The sequence below is a fragment of the Tenebrio molitor genome, chromosome 1, assembly GCF_963966145.1.
Source record: "Tenebrio molitor chromosome 1, icTenMoli1.1, whole genome shotgun sequence".
Taxonomy (NCBI): Eukaryota; Metazoa; Arthropoda; class Insecta; order Coleoptera; family Tenebrionidae; genus Tenebrio; species Tenebrio molitor.
The window spans coordinates 42,956,354-42,978,556 of NC_091046.1; the positions used below are offsets into that span (position 1 = coordinate 42,956,354).

A 22,203-nucleotide genomic window follows, 5' to 3' on the forward strand; every position below is an offset into this window, starting at 1 on the left:
ATGACGATTCGGATTAACCGGAAGAATTCGAAGATGAGAGTTGATTTTTTAAATCCATAATATGTCTGAGTGATCGTTATTTCTTGTTTCTATTTACTAACTTACTGCGTTTTTATTCATGAATTCTAGATTAAACACATTATTAAACACGTTTTCTCATTTCAATTAAATTTTTTTATCGAATGTCAAAACCTTGTCAGACTGACGGAGATTTTGACAAACAGAATTTTTAGCGGCATCGTGGATCCATATCAATTATAAATGAATTTAAGGTATCTAGGCAGCCTTGATGACTGTATATTGGGTTGCCTGACTTTTTCTACAGCATTAAAAAATGAACTATAGAAGATTTTGTTGGGTGTCTATTTTGGGCCTTGGGCATAACAGGAAGGATTAGATTATCTATCTAATCTACAGTGGGATTTTCAGTAATCGTATAATTTTCAATTTCTTCAGTTGGTCTAACATTGTTTATTGAAGTTTGTTTGTCTTCACGAAGAAAAATCGACGGCAGAGTTTTGTTTTTTGAGTAAAGAAATTGTTGCTAAAATATTTCTCGCAAATAAAGGCATTATCTGTTTTGAAGGGTGGTGCAACACTTATCTAAAGCTTCTATCCATCGTTTCCTTTGTTCTTCTAATTTTGGAAGTTTAAAATGTTTATTTTTTATCGCCGATCTTGTTGTTTACAAAGCATTTACCTATGTTTAATTTTTCCCATATCCAAATAAATAAAATAAAAATTGCGATCTGAAAAACCATATTTCGTACTTTTTCAAAAAGAAAAAGATAACTTACCAAATAAAAAGATAACAAAAAATTATCTCAACATACTGGTTTGGAGTAATTTATTTTGTAGAACAATTTATAAAATTTATTGACTAAACCTTGACAGAAATTAGAAAATTCAAAATTTCTGATGACATTATTAATTAATATTCAAATCAATCTTCTTTTTAAACGGAAATTCCCGATCGGATTAACGAGTAAATTCCGTAATTTAGTTTGGCCTAACGCTAGAGCAGCGCTAGTGTTGTCAGTGTCTCTCATGTTTTATACGGGTTTTGAAAGTCTTAATTCTGTTGATGGTCTGTGGAGGAAAAACAATTACAGGAAACTGTTTTTGTCTACTTTTTTTGCATTCGACTGTATCTTGTTATCTGTTAATTCCGTTGAATTTATTAAACAAGAAAATTAATCATTTATAGAATTGTAAAAGTAGTGGATGCGACGAGAAACATCTAAAAGACATATTGCAGACCCCTTTCTATCTTTGTTAGTTGATAGGGTAGACTAAAACTAAAACAGATATATTTCATACATTCATTTAATCTGAAACTTTAATTGTTTAAATCATTTAGCACTTTAACAACCCACTCTTGTACGTCCTTTCTGATCACCTTTCCGGTGGGAGTTTTAGGCAATTTCGTGACAAACACAACGCCCGCTCTCAATTTTTCCCTGTCAGAAACTCGTTCTGCCACAAACTCTTCAATTTCATCTTTCCCTGCACTGAAACCCTCTTTCAGTACTACACAAGCTGCGGGTACTTCACCCTCTTCTTCTCGAGGAACACCAACAACCACCGCTTCTTTCACGGCAGGATGTTCCAGTACGACACTTTCCACTGAAGATGGAACGATGTGCCACGACTTGTACTTAAACATTTCTTTCAATCTCCCCACAACGTACAGGCATTTATCGTCGTCATAATAACCCAAATCTCCTGTTTTCAAGAAGGAGTCGTTATCGAAATACTGCGAACTGTCGAGATTGTAGTATCCGGTCATCATACTTGGACTTTTAACACGTATTTCACCCACGTGGTTCGGACCTAGTGTCTCGTCTGTCTCAGGATTGACAATCTTGAATAGAACGTTTATACCTGCAGATATCATTTTTACAACTGTACCTACCTTAAGACTGGTTTCTGGGGCTACCCTTCCACAAGATCTCAGTTTAGAACTCATAAAATCTCTGTCTGTTTCGGGGTAAAACTCAGAGATTCGACCTATTTCTGTCATGCCATACACAAAGATTATTTGTACATTTGGAAACAAAGCCTTCAACCGCCTTGATTGTTCCGCAGTTATTGCAGTACCACCTGTTATTATGTAGTGCAAGGAAGAAGTATCATATTTTACTACTTTGCTCTTATTAATTCTTGTAAGTTTGTACGTATGAAAAGCAGCCATGAACACAACTGCCAACTATTGGACAAGTTAAAATAATACTTATTTGTATTCTTTTCAGGTTTACCTTGTAGTCCTGTATTATTCTCAAGATAGTTTCGCCGTCCATATCATCACAAAACACTCTAGCACCACCATCCAGAAACGTACAACATAATATTACCATCCCCGTGATCCAATAAAATGTGGTAAAATGCAAGATAGAAGTGACATCATAACCAAAGTTCCTGAACGCAAAACTGTCAATTTCTGACCCAGGTTGTCTGGAGCACTTACTTCCTCAAATATACCGACTGCAAGAAACTGTAATGACTGTGACAGATTGCTTTCGGGAGACCGGTGGTACCACTGCTGTACAACATCACTGCAGTATCGTGAACGTCTACCTTGACCGGTCTAAATTTGTCTTCATCTTCTTTGGGACTTGTCAGATCGGAAAATTTCGCATATTTGTCAGAATTACCCAAAACAATTATCTCGGGGTTTACATTGCTTTCGTCGAGACTGCCCTCGATCATATCCACAGACACCTCTTCGACAAAAATTATTCTCGGGCATACCAGACCCACTAAATATTTTGAATTCTTGGTACCCAGACTAGGATCCAAGCTTATCACTTTAGCGCCCAAATAGAGAGAAGCTATTATTGGAATGGCGTTGTCAAGAGTGTTTTTTGAGCAAGACAGTACAACATCTTTCGATGTGACTCCTCTGTGTTGCAGTGCTATAGCAAGTCTAACACTTCGAAGTTTTACACTGGAATATGTCTCAGATTTGTTTATATTAGCGTCTACCTAAAAACATTTGAATGCAAATCAATTTATGTTCGTAAAAATTGGTACATACCTGGCAAATATTATTTCCGTATCTCTCGGCTTGATTAAAGAAAAATTCGCCCAAGCTGGTCATTTCTACATACGAATTATTTTTTGGGCCGTGCAGTATCTTGTCCGCCATTTTGAAAATGCTATTCGGAGGATGCTACAACTTTGAGTTCAAATTATAATTAATGAATGCAAGTTGTACCAGTCTTTACAACTCAATATACCTAAATGGTTATCTGAAGACCTATACTCGTATTATATATGACAACGATAATGCAGATAATGGGTCATATGCATAAACCATAAACCATTAGCACTTTACTGGTATTAGTGAGAGATAGAAATACATGGATTCTATTAGATAGAAAAAGACAAATATATAATATAAGCAAATGCTTATTCTTAAGCATACCGTAGACCTTGGCGATGAAATTGGCTAATCTAGCTCTATTTACGCCCCTCGGAAGAGTTCTGTGGTTGTCATGGAAAACCAAGTTCTTAAGTTTTTCAGCCATGAAATTCTTCTCTTTCCGAAGCTTCTCTTTACTTTTACTTTTCCTTATAATTTGTACCGCAAGAGATCGTAACTGTTTTCATTTCGCGTGGCCTAGATATTAAAGTTGATTGTATTGAGGATTTCTTTTTCTTTTGACATTCTTGTGAAGATCTTAGCATTAGTTACATCCTCTGTCCACGATGCCCTCAGTATTCTTCTGTAAAGTCACATCTCAAATGCTTGGATCTTTTTCGTCGTTGCTTCCGTTAGTGTCCTAGACTCGACTCCATATGTTTTATTGCAGCATTTGAGACATTTTTGAGAATTCCAGTTAAAATCAGGGGATAATTGAATTGATGAATTTGATATTAGCAAATTTCAAATTGAAAAACACCAAATTAATATGCACTAGATTAAGTGACTTTTTAGAAATGTGTAATCTAAGGGCGAGAATTGCAAATTAGAAGTAAAAAATATCAAAAACTTGCAGTTAGAAAGGTAATAAAACAAAATAGAAACAGACTTGGTAGAAAACACAAAGAAAATGGTAATACACAGCACCTAACATCATTAATTTCGTGGAAATTAAATGTGTAAGAGAGAGAGAGAGAGAGATAAAGAGAATGAAGATTACAAACTAATTAGGACGGTTTTGGAAATTTGAAACAAAGTTGCAAGTGCATTGCCTTCCAAAGGTCAAACACTTGGAACCTACGAGTATTTACGTAAAAGCGTTTCAAGCCCAATTTAGGATTTAAAATAATGTAAATTTGTTTTTTTTAATTTCTGTTGTTTTCTTGATGCGCAATTACAATTGCATAGTCAGTAATTTATTATCATTTTCAAATTTGTAATCCAACAACAAATTATGTACAGTCGCGAGCAATAAATTTTGGTCATCAAGGTCATTCTTCGACGTAATTTCTCAATTTTTTGACACTTTGTTGACGTGAGCATAATCAGGCAGGGAAATTTTTTAAATTTGTGATAATCTAACCAAATTTTGAAATGACATTGACGACCAAAATTTATTGCTCGCGACAGTACGTACATTCCGTCTGGTCCTAACAAAAATATAATCTTAAAGGGGGAACACACGATCAAACATGTCTTTCATACATGTACGCGCGTACATGTTTGTCAAACATGAACGTCCGTGTGTTGGCCCGAAAACGCCTCAAACATGTACGCGCATACAAAAAGTCCGTCAAACTTCTTAACCTGGCTTTGCCTGAAAACAAGTCCGTGCGTTGATGTATGCACGTACATGATTGACCGTGTGTTTTCCAAACGCACCTGTTTGCCACAGACTTATTCAGGGCAGTACGTCGTACCGCTCACACACTGCTATAGAGGTTCCTGATTTTAGATGGTGTAATGGGGCAAGTCTTAACTCTTCCAGTAGGTTTCCATGAGATAATTGTTCCCGTTTAAAAGTCAATCCTTACACCATTTTTTACGACGGTTTTTATTTTTCCAGTATTTTTGTTTAACTATGGTAATAGCGCACGCCACTGCCATCAAACACAATTCTTCAGACATCGTTTTACTCGGCAGCAAAGAAAACGTGTGAACAGGTTGATTAATATCCAGACTATGATGTCTTAAAACATGTTTGATCGTGTGTAGGTCAGTAGTGTTTGACGCTGATTTTGACAAACATGTACACGCGTGCATGTATGAAAGACATGTTTGCTCGTGTATTCCCCCCTTTAGACATTGAAAGTTATCGTAGAAAACAAATACCTACATAAAAAAAAATCTAAAAATATCGGAAGGCTATCGCGATTGGCTAATGTAACCAGTTTAGGACGTAACAGAGCTGATTGTTCATTTTAGTCAAGTTAGGGGGTTAAAAAATAGGGTGTTTATTTTCATCTTTTCTCATAATTGTTTGTTTCGTATTTTTTCGCCAAAATCCTATCCAAGGAATAGCGTAACCAGGATGATCCCACAACGTAGAAACATTACAATACGAGTATGTAAAAAATGCAGTGTCGCAATGCTGACTACGCACTGCAGAATGATCAGTTCTCAATATATGTTTCAATTCAACTTCAACATTTTGCAAACACGCTTTTGTGCTTTTCTTCTAAGAATCTAGCCAGTTGGAGTTTTAGGTAGTTCTGTGACAAATAGTCCGCGTCTCAGTTTCTCACTGTCAGAAACGCATTCTGCCACAAACTTTTCAATTTCTTCTGCTTCCAAAGCAAAGCCTTCTTTCAGTACTGTACAAACTGTTGGTGCTTCATCCTCTTCTTCTAGCGGGACACCAACAAGCACCACGAATATGACGTCTTCCATGAAAGACGGAACGATGTGCCATGAGTCCATGACGTCTACTTGAACATTTCTTTACATCTACCCAAAACAAAAAGACATTTATCGTCGTGGTCATATATCCCATATCTCCGGTTTTCAAGAAGCCCAGTTAAAAATGAAAACAAGGGTGCAAATTCTAAAAAATAATATAAAAAACTCGTTTTATAAGGGCATTGGCGCACTCGTCCCATACAAAACTCCCCTACGGGTCGTTTTCTACACTTGGGACTCGTGCGCCAAATCAACCCTTATAAAACTCCTTCTTTAATATAGTATTGTCAAGGTTCAATACTGGAATTATAAGAAATAAAAAATACAAATAAAAATGTGCGAATAAATTAAAATAAAATATAATCGAAATATCAAAACGTTTAAAACAAATAAATGTACTACGGTAGCTTAGAAACTTTGATCGCTCTTTATTTCGAAATGTTGATTCCTCGAAATACATTCTTTGAGCAAAATCGATTGTAATTTTGAGATAAATAGAAGTCAGGTGGAGTTAAATCAGGTAAATAAGGTGGATGCGACAGGACTTCCGTTCAGCGTTTTACCATGGAGATGATACCGTGCGATCAAAAATAAAAAAAATCGAAATGGTCATGATTAATACACTTCAGTTGGCATCACGTAAAAATTTAATTCAAATGTCATTACAATGGTAATTGTCATTATTAATTATTGCTATTACAATATGTTCACTTTAGAGCAACAAATTTTCATTGTTCAGTGTTTCTTCAGCAATGGAGAAAGGCTTGGTCCTATTCGACACCTAGAGTTTTTGAAGAATTTCAACAAAAGAGACGATACTTCTATGGGTGCAGGCATTATTGATGCATTATTAGTTGGTGCAAAAGATTACTAGAGTAGTCTCCCATTATCGTTTGATCTTTTGGAAGATAACTCGATGTAAGAAATATTTTTTTCGTGTCTCAGTTGTAAGTGTTATTTCCAAATTTTTTATCAATTTTTTATCAAAAGTGTAAGATAATACAAAATGTTGTTTTTGTAAGCAGGATTTTAACACACATTTTGATGTTTACATATTTTCAGTAAGATACAAGACACTTAGGTTCACTAGTGGATTAAGTGGATCCAATAAAATGAATATGTAATATAAATAAATGTAAATTTTTGCACCTTCAGAAGTGAAAAAAGTCCCAAAGGATGAAACATCTACTATAATAACTTTTTTCCACTACTAGTCTTAGAAGGCTTCATTATTGACTCTCGAACCGACCCCAGAAGTAGAATTTCTCTCCCAAGGTTAATAATAATTTTAATTATTGACCAAGGTCAATAATGAACAGCCGTCACCTAGCAACGAAAGATTTTCTTTGATTTTATTGGTTAACGTAGACAGACGATTTTCAATTTTCATAGCAACCGTTGAAAAATGAGAAGTCGGATCGTCGCATCGGACAAACAAATTTAATTAATAATTATTATTAGAAAGGGTTTTAACGGATCTAGTAGTGAAAAAAATAATATATACACCACGCTAGAGAAGACAATTTTAAGCCTCGCTTCTTTATCCCCCTCGAAGCTTCGCTTCTCGGGGAATAAACTACCTCGGCTTAAAAAAATGTCTTCTCTACCTTGGCGTATAACATACTATTATTAATAATTATTATCCGAAAGGGTTTTAACGTATCTAGTAGTGGAAAAAATAGTATATAAACCACGGTGAAGAAGTCTCTTATAGCCTTCGCGCCTTAGAACCCTCGGCACGCCTCGGGCTCTAATCTTGGCGCTCTGGCTATAATCATGAACTTCTTCACCTTGGTGTATAATATACTATTTTGTTTTAATTTTATATGTAGATGTTTTCAGCACTCAACATTTGGCCCATATGATAGAGGCTTTATTTATTTTAAATTTTTCGAAAAAATATGTTAGATGCACGTTCTCTGTGAAATTTTCTTCTGCTATTCAAAATATTTCGAATATTTTCGTACAGACATCCCATATATTGTCAAACTTCGGTTAACTGAAGCCGTAGTTGATCAAGGCAGAACTACAGTATACACAGTTTTCAGTTGTTTTTTTTTTTAATTCACGATGCTTCTGCTTTGTTCACAAACTTTTGCAAGAATGCACCGATTTGAATATTTATTTGTGCAAAATGTCTGTCACAGTGAAGAGTCAACGTTTTGTGATTTTGATGCCAAACGAATCGGATGTTTTCGAAATATGGGTAAATTTGCACATATTTTATACCTATGACAATGTTGTCTAACAATAAGTATTCCAGACAAATTCTGCTCCGAGATTTCATGTTAAAAATATTTTTTAAATGGTTTTGATACGTGCAGGTGATTAAATAACATTTTAAACAAACAACTGAACACCGGAAATTTGGTTGATAGGTATCTTAAGAGATTGAATAAATCAAATCGATCACTCAGCATTTCTATTTAATGTCACTCATTTTCGTGTCATTATTAATACCTTAATAAAAAATATTTAACCTTGACAATGATAACAATATCGGCACTTAGAGACTAAAAAAATCTGATCTTATACAATCAGTATTATTAAGATTTACTCTGAGTTTAGTGCAAAAGCAGCGAATATGAAAGGTATAGTATATAAAACATAACAACATAAATAAAATCAACATAATGTACGTTGTAGACCTTACTCTATTTTTTTTAATTACTTTCGTAACTATTCCGGTGAAAACTGATGGTAAGTTTTCTCGTATCTATGTAGGTCTACCTCGATTACGACAGCATAATTTTAGATCCTCTTTGTGCTGGCTATCCACATGACGAAGAAGTATTTTTTGAATCAGTGCTCGATTGTGCCCAATATTACAAATGTTTTAATGGAACATTCTCTATAGAGGAATGTTCAGATGGATTATTTTTTAGCGAAAACAATAAAGGTTGCGTATCGCCAGAATATGCTGAATGCAAAGGTGGTTCCGGATCACCAACCGAATCCACGACCACCGATCCAACTACTACTCCTACTACTAGTAAGTAAATCCTTTTTGTTAATTAGTGTTAATTTCTGGATCTTCAGGTACAGCACCAAGTTCAACAACAACTTCGACGGTAACAACAACATCAACGCCGGAAACAACAACGGAAACCACAACGGAAACCACAACGGAAACAACAACGGAAACAACAACAACGGAAACAACAACAGCGGAAACAACAACAACGGAAACAACAACAACGGAAACAACATCAGCACCAACAACAACAGGGACGACACCAGGTATTGATATGCTTAAGTTTTTGTTATTTCCTTGATGAGAGTATTTCCAGATGATGTGGATCCGAGATGTACTGACGGCGAGATATCATATTGGCCCCATCCGGAATCCTGCAACAAATACATTGAATGTTATCGAGGGGATTCGTACGAAATGACTTGTCCTACCAATTTATACTACTCTGATGAACATAAAAAATGTACGAACGCTAATGAGTCAGAATGTTGCAAAAACAATTCATCGCAGTGTACATAAATAGTTTGTAATAGTAATTCTGTACAATTAAAAAAAAAATTGAAATACAATTAACTTTTTCAGGATTAAATTGTTTACATTAAGATTTTTCGTATCCCACCTCCACCCGGCGGCACGGCAATTTTGCCGGAGTACATACACTATTACGGATATTACTAGTAATAGTGCAGTGCTTATCAACATAATTACCGGCGTCTCGCCTCCGCATTTTGACTTTGTTGTGTATTATGTTCTGTGTCAATGTTAAGGAACTTCCTCACGATGTGACATGAGTATAATAATATACGTTTTTGAATTTCAACTACCAATGTGTTATCTAAATCCAGAATTTTTAAATTTTGAAAAAGAGATTTGCGGTACTATTCCCGTTGCTGAAATTACAAGTGGTAAAATCGAATTTTTTTCTAAACACCAAAGATTTCTCATAGCAACGGAGAGCTCTAAATATTTATTAATTTTTGTGTTATATTATGTGAATTTGGAACAGCTATATCTAAAAGATATGCTTGCTTTTGTTGTTTATTTAAAATTATAATGTCTGGTCTGTTATGCTTAATATGAATGTCAGTTAAAATTGTTCTATCAAAATATAACTTGTAACTGTCATTTTCCAAACAACTTTCTGGTGTATAACTATAATGTGGTTGTGTATTCTTTAATAAATTGAATTTAACAGCTAAATTCATGTGTATAATTTTAGCGAATATATCGTGTCGTTTTTTATATTCGCTTTGAGCCAAAACGGTGCAAGAAGAAATAATGTGTTCAATTGTTTCCCCTTCAGTTCCGCAAATCCTACGAGTACATTAATCAATTATCGATTGTAAACCGCATATGTGTTTTTTATAATTTCTTGTATTTATTACACGATCTTGTATTGCAAATATAAAACCTTCCGTCTCAGGGTGAATATTTGATTTCTTAAGCCATGCATGAGAGGCCTGAATATTAACTTCTGGTTGTTCCAGTTCTTTAAAGTATCTCCCATGTAAAGACTTCTGTTTTAAATTTGCTATTGTGTCAGGTATATTTGGCCTAACAATGTCTGAAATTATATTATCACTTAAATTTAAAGGTGTGTAGCCTTTAGCGGCTGAAACCAAAGCATTAAAAAAGGTGTTATCACGAGCTCTATTGAGGAAATAATTTTTTAGTGAAGCAATTTGATTTTTTAGCAGTATGTTTTATTATATTCATTATATTTTAAACAATGTATTCGGTTGTTATTTAAAATGGGTTGAATACAATTATTTAGATGATTAGAATTTATACCCTTTAAATATTGAGTTATTCTACCTAAATCTCGTCTGATATTATTAATACGTTTATTTAGTCTTTGTTCCCATTTTGGTAATTCTTTCGTTTTTATATTATTTGTCTGGCCAATTTCTTTTGATCCATTTAATCTGATAATTGTTAAAGCTCCACTATATATAATAATGTGTAATTTTTTAAAACTTGTGGTGTTATTTACAAATTTAGGTAAAATGAATTGATTTAAAATTTCAATCATTGCAAAGAATTTTTTGGAGCTTTGTTGTTTAGGTAATAGTGGTCTATTAAATGGTTCTATATGTTCAAATTCGTTCAGAGTTCTATTAAATTCATCTTCAATTTGTTCTTTAAAATTTTGATGGTAGTAAAAATTTTGATTAATAACATGTATATCATTATAACTCAAGTCTAAATTATGTATGTCTGTTTGTATGTTGTTTGGTGAATCGAGAATTGGACAGAAAGAGTCATTATGATTAGATAAACTTTGTAAACTTTGCGGTTCAACAGAATTTTGGAGTAAATTATTAGAAACTTACTATCCCACCTCCACCCGGCGGCACGGCAATTTTGCCGGAGTACATACACTATTACGGATATTACTATCAAGTAATAGTGCAGTGCTTATCAACATAATTACCGGCGTCTCGCCTCCGCATTTTGACTTTTTTGTGTATTATGTTCTGTGTCAATGTTAAGGAACTTCCTAACGATGTGACATGAGTATAATAATATACCTTTTTGAATTTCAACTACCAATGTGTTATCTAAATCCAGAATTTTTAAATTTTTAAAAAGAGATTGCGGTACTATTCCCGTTGCTGAAATTACAAGTGGTAAAATCGAAATTTTTTCTAAACACTAAAGATTTCTCATAGCAACGGAGAGCTCTAAATATTTATTAATTTTTGTGTTATATGTCTGTGTTATATTGTGTGAATTTGGAACAGCTATATCTAAAAGATATGCTTGCTTTTGTTGTTTATTTAAAATTATAATGTCTGGTCTGTTATGCTTAATATGAATGTCAGTTAAAATTGTTCTATCAAAATATAACTTGTAACTGTCATTTTCCAAACAACTTTCTGGTGTATAACTATAATGTGGTTGTGTATTCTTTAATAAATTGAATTTAACAGCTAAATTCATGTGTATAATTTTAGCGAATATATCGTGTCGTTTTTTATATTCGCTTTGAGCCAAAACGGTGCAAGAAGAAATAATGTGTTCAATTGTTTCCCCTTCAGTTCCGCAAATCCTACATTTATCAATTATCGATTGTAAACCACATATGTGTTTTTTATAATTTCTTGTATTTATAACACGATCTTGTATTGCAAATATAAAACCCTCCGTCTCAGGGTGAATATTTGATTTCTTAAGCCATGCATGAGAGGCCTGAATATTAACTTCTGGTTGTTCCAGTTCTTTAAAGTATCTCCCATGTAAAGACTTCTGTTTTATATTTGCTATAGTGTCAGGTATATTTGGCTTAACAATATCTGAAATTATATTATCACTTAAATTTAAAGGTGTGTAGCCTTTAGCGGCTGAAACCAAAGCATTAAAAAAGGTGTTATCACGAGCTCTATTGAGGAAATAATTTTTTAGTGAAGCAATTTGATTTTTTAGCAGTATTTCTAGATTTGAAAAACCCCTACCACCGTTTTCGCGTGGTAAATTAAATCTTTCAATAGCAGATTTAGGATGGTGTTTACTAAATTTGGTAAAAAGAACTCTAGTTTTAATGTTTATGTTCTGTAAATTAGTTTTGGACCATTTTATAACACCGAAAGAATAGGTCAGTAATGGAACAGCATATGTATTAACTGCTTTAATTAAATTATTACCGTTTAATTTTGATTTTAAAATAGATTTAATTCTTAAATAAAATTGCTTTTCTAAATTTTCTTTTATAATTGAATGTTGAATATGATTTGATTGATTAATACCTAAATATTTATAAAATTCTCCTTTATTTAAATTTTTAATGATTTCTCCTTCTTGAGTTATATATTCTAAATGTTCGTAATGACCGCGACATATTGATTGCATTTTACACTTATCAATACCAAAACTCATCCCAATATCATTTGAGAAATTTTCAGTTATTGTTAGTAAAGATAAAATGTGATTCTTTTTTGATGCATAAAGTTTTATGTCATCCATATAGAGAAGGTGATTTAATTTGGATAGTGTGGTATTATTAAGTCTAATATTGAAACCATATCCAGTGCTATTTAATAGATTTGTCAAAGGATTAATGGCTAGACAAAACCATAAAGGACTTAAAGAATCTCCTTGATAAATCCCCCGTTTAATTTGAATAGGCTCGGATTTTAATTTAGTATTGTTTATTGATAAATTTAAAGTAGTTCTCCAAAATGTCATAACATGAGATAAAAAGTTAATCAAATCCAAATTAATTTTATAAATTTTAAGAATTTTAATTAACCATGAATGTGGTACTGAATCATAGGCTTTTTTGTAGTCTATGAATGCGGTATAAATATTTCTATTATTTTTTCTAGCTTGTTCCATTATTACCGTATCTATTATGAGTTGTTCTTTACAACCAAAACACTCTTTAACACAACCTTTTTGTTCTTCATTAAGTATATTTAATTTTTGACAATGGTCGTAAATTATTACTTTAATGCAAGATGTCATAATTTTATAAATTGTAGGTAGACATGTGATTGGCCTATATTTTGATGGATTTTTAGTATCGGAATCTTTTGGTTTCAGATATGTTATACCATGGGCCAAAAACTCTGGAAATGTGTTAGGTTCCCTAATAAATCCGTTAAAGTGATCAAGTAAGCATTTATGAATACAAGTAAATTTTTTTAACCAAAAGTTATGAATTTGGTCACCTCCAGGGGATTTCCAATTATGTGAACTATTAATAATTTTAACTAAAATTTCAGAATAATTAATTGACAATTCTAACTTTACATCATTTTTGATCTTTTCTAAAATTGCCGAAGGGATATAGTTTTTCTTCATAATGGCTCTCCTCTGGTCAGCTAAATTTTGAATATTAACAGGAAACTGGGGGTACTTAACTTTGGAACGCTTTAAATAAATCAAGCCTGTAAGTACTCACAACATCCTGTAGTTTCGTGATCCGAAAATATTCCCGTATAATGAAAATATTCATTTCCATAGTCCATTTTTTGCGTTTTCTAACTTCTGTAGCACCATTGGATTGCAGTGAAGCACTTGCAACAACATTTGGCGCGTTTTTATTAGAGAGCGAATTTATTGACATTTAGACAGTTGTCACGGCACATTAAGAAATTATTAATGTTTACTCCGTTTACTCCATTTCTAGGTTGTTCTCCACTATTGGGTGATTCAAAATGATTGTGGCCATGTATGGCAACTATGTACGAAAATTTATGTGGCAACTGTGTGGGTAGGGTAGAGTTGACATTTCCTTGACAGTTCATAGTCGCGCAATTTTGTAAGTTGTCAAATCAATGTGTAATGGAATTGAAAAAGTCAAATGCACGCTTATGAAATGTCATACAAATGTCAACTCTACCCCATTGACACAGTTGCCACATAAATTTTCGTACATAGTTGCCATACTTGGCCACAATCATTTTGAATCACCCAGTATAATAGGTACTGTCGCGAGCAATAAATTTTGGTCGTCAATGTCATTTCAAAATTTGGTTAGATTGTCACAACTGTAAAAAATTTCCCTGCCTGATTATGCCCATGTCCACAAGGTGTCAAAAAAATGAGAACAAAATGACAATTAATGTCATACAACATGATAATAGGTTATGACATTTACAATGGAGCATTTTCGATGACCTTGACGATCAAAATTTATTGCTCGCGACGTACAATATAAATTTACATATTTATGATTAATTTTTTGTTTCAAAAGTATCTATTAAGTTGCACAGTGTGTATTAGTGGCACATAATATCGCGCGTTCAAATGAAATCCCGGGCTGAGAAGGCGTTGAAAACCGTCAATTGTTGTGCTTTTTTAAAGCGTAGATTAGAAAACAAACATGTTCAATTATGTCCCGATTAAACATTAACAAATGTCGTTCGTGTCAAACGGGGGGAAATTCAAATTTTACACTGTTCTAAGCGGTTTAATTTTTCCAACGCTTACTCAGCCCAGGATTTCATTTGAACGCGTGATACGTCGTGATATTTATGTCACGCGAATTTACGTTGGTACCAAACGGATAGATTTAAAATTTTTATTATTATCAAAAATGACATTAATGACAATACTTGTTACTTTCTGACTTTACTCAAGTTCGAAAAATCACTCTAACTTAGTTGCAATGTTGCAATAACTTCAAAATTTATGAACAGCAGAGACTTTGCATTTTTTTAAATCAAATTTAAATGTATTTCTCCATTACAATCAAAGCAAATTTCCAACTTTCCAAGTTCGACTGTTAACTAATAACTCCATGAGCAGATGGTTATAACAGAAAATTGGTACTGCTCTGCGGCCGAGGTGTAGTTTTTAGTTAATTTTGTCCGACTCCACAAGGCAGGTGTTTACGTGTTGATTTTGTGATTTAAGCTAAAATTTTGTGAAAATGGCGAGTTTATTTTGGAGTAGTGAATACATAGATATTGTGTTGGTGTATGGTGAAGCGTCGGGAGTGCTCCTCGAGTCTAGACAATTTCCGTGCTACTTTTTGTGGGGATACATGAAGGACTTGGTATATTCGATTCCAATTTGACACAACTGAAGTTTTAAGAAAACGGGTGGAAAATGCTGCCACAACAATTCGCAATAACAGAGGGATGCTGGAAAGAGTGGAAGAATAATTTTGTCGGCGCCTTCATTATTGTATTGACAATAACGCCGGTCACTTTGAACACTTCTTGTAATGGTTAGTGATTTCTGATTACTCTAATTACTTCATGAGAATTTTTACGGATTAATACACTAATTTCAAGAGACATTTTGGATTTTGTTATTATTTTGGTATGAGCGATTCATTAGGGTCAGTTTAAAATATTTATTATTAAAATTGTTTTCATTTAATATCTACCATATGATTCTCTTTTTTCTTTTCCACCCTTATCATTATAGGTTACAGCAACGGGCGCAACAATTAGCCGCTGTACTTAAGTTCGCAAGAAACTAGTGAAAGTTTTCTTGCATTTATTTTTAATACATATTTTGATATTTCATACATACATTTAATCTGAAACTTTAATTGTTTAAAACATTTAGCACTTTAACAACCCACTCTTGCACGTCCTTTCTGATCACCTTTCCGGTGGGAGTTTTAGGCAATTTCCTGACAAACACAACGCCCGCTCTCAATTTTTCCCTGTCAGAAACTCGTTCTGCCACAAACTCTTCAATTTCATCTTTCCCTGCACTGAAACCCTCTTTCAGTACTACACAAGCTGCCGGTACTTCACCCTCTTCTTCTCGAGGAACACCAACAACCACCGCTTCTTTCACGGCAGGATGTTCCAGTACGACGCTTTCCACTGAAGATGGAACGATGTGCCACGACTTGTACTTAAACATTTCTTTCAATCTCCCCACAACGTACAGGCATTTATCGTCGTTATAATAACCCAAATCTGCTGTTTTCAAGAAGGAGTCGTTATCGAAACACTGCGAACTGTCGAGATTGTAGTATCCGGTCATCATACTTGGACTTTTAACACGTATTTCACCCACGTGGTTCGGACCTAGTGTCTCGTCTGTCTCAGGATTGACAATCTTGAATAGAACGTTTATACCTGCAGATATCATTTTTACAACTGTACCTACCTTAAGACTGGTTTCTGGGGCTACCCTTCCACAAGATGTCAGTTTAGAACTCATAAAATCTCTGTCTATTTCGGGGTAAAACTCAGAGATTCGGCCTATTTCTGTCATACCATACACAAAGATTATTTGTACATTTGGAAACAGATCCGTCAACCGTCTATAATGTTCGGCAGTTATTAAAGTACCAGCTGTCATTATGTAGTGCAAGGAAGAAATATCATATTTTACTACTTTGCTCTTATCAATTTTTGTAAGTTTGAACGTATCAACAGTAGCCATGAACATAGCTGCCAGCTATTGGACAAGTTAAAATAATACTTATTTGTATTCTTTTCAGGTTTACCTTGTAGTCTTGTGTTATTCTCAAGATAGTTTCGCCGTCCACATCATCAGAAAACACTCTAGCACCACCATCCAGAAACGTACGACATAATATTCCCATCGCCGTGATCCAGTAAAATGAAATAAAATGCAAGATAGAATAACCAAAGTTCCTGAATACAAAACTGTCAATTTCTGACCCAGGTTGTCTGCTGCACTTACTTCGTCAAATCTATTGACTGCAAGAAACTGTAATGACTGTGACAGATTGCTTTCGGAAGACCGGTGGTACCACTGCTGTACAACATCACTGCAGTATCGTGAATGTCTACCTTGACCGGTCTAAATTTGTCTTCACCTTCTTTGGGACTTGTCAGATCGGAAAACTTCGCATATTTGTCAGAATTACCCAAAACAATTATTTCGGGGTTTACACTGCTTTCGTCGAGACTGCCCTCGATCATATCCACAGACACCTCTTCGACAAAAATTATTCTCGGGGATACCAGACCCACTAAATATTTTGAATTCTTCGTACCCAGACTAGGATCCAAGCTTATCACTTTAGCGCCCAAATAGAGGGAAGCTATTATTGGAATGGTGTTGTCGAGAGTGTTTTTTGAGCAAGACAGTACAACATCCTTCGATGTTACTCCTCTGTACTGCAGTGCTATCGCAAGTCTAACACTTCGAAGTTTTACACTGGAATATGTCTCAGATTTGTTTATATTAGCGTCTACCTAAAAACATTTGAATGCAAATCAATTTATGTTCGTAAAAATTGGTACATACCTGGCAAATATTATTTCCGTATTTCTCAGCTTGATTAAAGAACAATTCACCCAAGCTCATCATTTCCACATACGAATTCTGTTTTGGGCCGTGCAGTATCTTGTCCACCATTTTGAAAATGTTATTCGGAGAATGGTACAACTTTGAGTTCAAACTGTAATTAATGAATGAAGATCGCACCAGCCTTTACAGCACAATATAAATAGTTATTTGAAGACATATATTATATTTATGACGATAATGAAAATGCTTAGGTATTTCAATTTTGGCGTCACATATAGTTGACTCAAATTGCAAAAAACCACTTTGCCTTTGCAACAGCATTTTTATGGCATTAGTCATTTGAAATTACTTTGGTTTTTTGCAACTTGAGTCAACATTAGGTAGGTATTAGCACGATTATTAGTTAAAAGCATCATAAATTTAGCCAATAGCAATCGCCAATTTTGCAGAGTGACAGTGTATTCATAAGTGAATATACCCTTGACGACGTGGTATAATCACTTCGGTTATTCGCCTCCTCGAACATTGTGAATTTTGTCATAGTAACAATTGTTTGAAGGTTAATAAAGGTCAGAAAGAAAAAACGTCAATTTTACAAAAAACGCCGCAAGCCATATCTCCGTTATTTATGACGACCAGAATTTTTTGCTCGCGACAGTAAATACGAATAAATAATTCGTTATAAAATCTATTTGTTCATAATAATTCAGGAAATAATCATTCCGAATACCCCGCGTGCATGAAAATAACCTGATTAAATTAAATTTTGACGTTTGTTGTCGCAACGTTTCGCTTAAAGAAATATTTCTCGTAAATTTTATTAGTGGTTTGCCACCACATAAGTTAGTATTTAAAGTTAACTGCATCCTTTTACCGATCAGAAACTTAAATACAAAGGAAGCATTAGTCAATGGAATAAGAATGCGCATCAAATTTATGCATCGTAATGCTATTGATTGCTAAGTTTTAACTGAAACCGCACGCAATAAGAGAATTTTGATTCCAAATATAAATTTAACATATTCCTATTTTACCATTTAACTTTCAAAGAACTCAGTTTCCAATTATACGAGTATGTACTATTCCGGACACGGAATCTTGGCCAACATTTTTTTGACATTTCTAAAAAAAATTATGTAAACCAATCATTAGTGTCATTAATAAGTGACAACTATTAAACATCACTTTGAAGTTTTTATTGTGACATCAAAAAAGCAGGGAAATGGCATTATCGAGTCAAAAGTTGGGTTACATTCAATAAAGGCCAGTTCACACATATATGTCAGTTAAATGTCAGTTGTGGCCAAGATTCCGTGTCCGGAATAGTACCTGCATTTGCGATGACAATAAGTAAGTCTCAAAAACAAACATTCGAAAAAGCTGGAATTTTATTGAGGCAGCCAGTTTTTACATATGGTCAATTGTACGTCGCAGCAAGTAGAGTTCGATCATTCAATGGTTTGAGATTTTATATTTCCGAATATAACGTTCAAGGGCATTTAGCAAACGATGAAAGAGTTTTTACAAAAAACATGGTCTACACAGAAGTTTTGAATCATTAAATTCATTTTCAAACTATTTAATGTTCAATGGACATCAGTTATTTTTTTAATCGCCCGTTTTTTTGTTTCAATAAAAAATATATCAAAAAGTACGAAGCACGTATTCTTTATTTCATTTTTCATTTTTCGTATTAACTTTTTTTTTTAGTTTTATACAGGATGTCCCAAAAATGGCGTACTAACTACGGGGTGATCAAGAATGACTGAGTCTGTTGGTAACAATGAAATTTGGCAAATTTAAAATTTACCAACGAAGGTTCATTTTTGTAATAGTATAAACATAACCTGCATAACCAAGAATGTTTTTAATGTCATCTCAAGTTAAAAAATCCGGTCAGTGCGTGGTCAGTGCCAATTACTAGACAAAAATCACCAGTATTTTCAATTGTTTCATTGCCAACAGACTCAGTCATTGTTGATCACGCTGTACTTACTACCGTATCCAGAATGTTTAAATGCACACGAAAAAAATTTGGAAAAAAATTTTCAGACAAAAAAATAAATTATTATTATTTTTATTATTAACGGTAATAAAATGTAAACAAAGATGTACTCGTACATCATTACCTTGCAATGTTACCGTAGTGGATTTAAAATATTTTTGTGTGCAACCGTACGCGAAATGAGCACTTCGCGTGCCTAGAGCAGGCCGCGAAATTGAATTTCGCAGCCGTTGCCTTGACGACGGCCGTAAAAGTAAAAGTCATTTCAATATTTATTTATTATCACAATTACAACATATCTATCTCTGTATTTGCGGTGTGATCTTACAAAATCTGGATTGGGTACAGTTAAAGTTTGATTTATGCCAGTTTTTGTGTCAGGAACGGCCGCTATTAGTACAGAATTTTCATCCGGTTTGAAGTTCCCGCCAATTTCAAATGGAGTGGTCACCTCAAGAATGACGAGTCGGTAGTCGGTAAAAAAGATCCCAATTATCGATCTAGAACGTCTAGAACAGACACGTATGAATTAGGTTAATTTTTGACCGGTCAAAAAGGGAAATATTTAGTAACTAGTAACATATCCTGATTGAACACAGATTGAATCCTGAATGGCATCAATAGACATTTTGGTTTATTTGTCTCTTCGCACGGCATCTGATATTTCCAGGATTAAAATAACCTAAAAAGGGCAAGATGATATAACTTATCATAAGAGAATTTAACATTTACCTGCCACAATAAATAAATTCCAGTAAATAGGTAAGCCAATGCAACATTATCCGACACGGTTTTCACATTCTTCTTGTTACATCAAAGTCACTGTAACATTTTTTATATTGCTGTTTCGATTTTTCAGGTTTTAAATGCGACACTGCACAATTTATAATATTTTTTTAACTCTGGATGAGTACACGGAACAAGAGCTGCATATTTGCGGTATAATCTTACAAATTCTGGATTGGTGACAGTAAAAGTTCGTTTTATGCCAGTTTTTGTGTCAGGAACGGCCACTATTAATAAAGAATGTTCATCCTTGATGTCATCGATAGACATTTTGGTTAGTTCGTCTCTTCGCATGGCTCCTGATATTCCCATGATTAAAATGACCTAAAAAAGGGCAGATTATACAGCAAATTGATCTGGTCTCGTGTCAATACCTTAGACTTTTTCGCCTGATAACCAACTGGCTTTTTTTCAAAAAAGGTACCAATTTCAGAAACTTCGTAACACCAATGCTATCCCGTATGTTCAGCGTGAGCTTCAACATTGAATATGTGCTCCATAAAGTTGAACTTTTCACAGTTTTTGATTTTTCCATTAAATAAGCCAAAACAACATTCTCCGACACCGTTTGCACAATATTTTTATTACACCGTTTGGACTTTTCTGGTATTAAATTGGACACTGCACAATCTGCAATATTTTTTAACTCCGGGGAAGTAGACGGAACAAAAACATAATTTTCTTGCGACATTTTTCCAGTTTTTCTCAAAATGAATTGTTTTATTTATGTCGTTTCCATAGGGACATGGCGACATGTAGGCCGACTTTATTTTTATTGACAGTGAAGGAAATTTTACTTGTTCATTTTATAATTACAAATTTTCGGGTTGCACACAAAATGTTGTGTACACCTTGGCTACGAAATCCTTTGACGACCTCGAGATTGTCTTGTCTCGGCCGCAAAGCGGCCTTGACGACAATTTTTCTCTCGGTTCGTCAAAGTAGGATTTCGCAGCCTTGCTATACAAATAACTATTTTCGATTTCCAAAGCTTCTAAATTCACTATTGTGCAGGATTAGATATTGGTAGTGAGTAATCTTGTACTTTGTGATAATATGTACGATTAGAGGTAGCTGTCATGACAATTTCATACATATATTTCAAAATAATTTTCCTGTTAAGTGCCACTTTCAAGGACCGCCAAATCAGCAATTAAGTCCAATAGAATGTTTTAAACATTTTTCTGACGTTTACGGTAGTCTCTTCTACACCGTAGTGCACCGTTAGTACGACATTTTTGGGACACCTGTATACTTTGAAAAAGATAAGAAAATTAACTGTATACCCTTGGCGAAACCTGGCCAGTATAGCAATAAAAAAAAAACAAGGAAATGTCAAAAAAAGCGGGCTTAGTTTGAGATATCTTGGGCTTAGCCAAGCTATAATATTACAGGTCTCTTCTACGAGCCTGTAAAATATTACAGGGCTCTACCCGTAACTACTCGTTTACAAATGCCTGTAAACTGTCATTTGGAAAATAAATAAAATTTAAGTGAAGTGTGTAAAATCTTTTATTGCTTTCAACTGTCATAAATTCTCATTTTTATCCTTTGTAAACTGCCTCCTAACTGCTCTAAAGCAAAAAATAGCAGATAACCAACCGTTGCCCTAGACAACACATTCAAAGTGACATTTTTTGAAAAATTTGTTAAAACTGTCAAAAACAAATGCGAAATCATTTTTAATAGATTTGGAAGCTTTGGGGACGTCGTTTCAAACAATAAAAGTTTGTATGCAACTCGTTTCTGTGCAAATTGGGCTTTTCTAATTGCCCGAGAGGCCAGATTGAAATACGAGCGTAGCGAGGATTTTAAGGCAATTCGAAAAGCCCAATTTACACAGAACCTCGTTGCATAAATAACTATTAATTCAGGTTCAAGTAATTTTTTTCGATATCTCTGGGCATTGAAAAAAAAACA

At 34.1% G+C, this 22,203-nt stretch overlaps 2 protein-coding genes and 2 long non-coding RNA genes across 4 annotated transcripts; 1 reads left to right on the forward strand and 3 right to left on the reverse strand.

The window, feature by feature from the left end:
* Positions 1-891: 891 nt before the first annotated feature.
* On the reverse strand, positions 892-3,240 carry LOC138141210 (luciferin 4-monooxygenase-like). The gene is made up of 5 exons (XM_069061913.1): positions 3,038-3,240; positions 2,468-2,985; positions 2,259-2,418; positions 1,916-2,209; positions 892-1,864 (listed from the first exon to the last, which is right to left on the reverse strand). Exons 1-5 carry the CDS (start codon positions 3,146-3,148, stop codon positions 1,340-1,342), a joined length of 1,608 nt encoding a protein of 535 aa, XP_068918014.1. The 5' UTR covers positions 3,149-3,240; the 3' UTR covers positions 892-1,339.
* Positions 3,241-15,649: 12,409 nt separating this feature from the next.
* On the reverse strand, positions 15,650-17,887 carry LOC138133930 (luciferin 4-monooxygenase-like). The gene is made up of 5 exons (XM_069051947.1): positions 17,490-17,887; positions 16,920-17,437; positions 16,720-16,870; positions 16,377-16,670; positions 15,650-16,325 (listed from the first exon to the last, which is right to left on the reverse strand). The coding sequence occupies exons 1-5, from the start codon at positions 17,598-17,600 to the stop codon at positions 15,801-15,803; spliced, it is 1,599 nt and encodes a 532-aa protein (XP_068908048.1). The 5' UTR covers positions 17,601-17,887; the 3' UTR covers positions 15,650-15,800.
* Positions 17,888-19,756: 1,869 nt separating this feature from the next.
* On the reverse strand, positions 19,757-20,365 carry LOC138133940 (uncharacterized). The gene is made up of 2 exons (XR_011160580.1): positions 20,230-20,365; positions 19,757-20,179 (listed from the first exon to the last, which is right to left on the reverse strand). It is a non-coding gene; the product is annotated as an uncharacterized lncRNA (long non-coding RNA).
* Positions 20,125-20,537, forward strand: LOC138133944 (uncharacterized). Its single transcript, XR_011160582.1, has 2 exons — positions 20,125-20,259; positions 20,357-20,537. It is a non-coding gene; the product is annotated as an uncharacterized lncRNA (long non-coding RNA).
* The last annotated feature ends 1,666 nt before the right edge of the window (positions 20,538-22,203 follow it).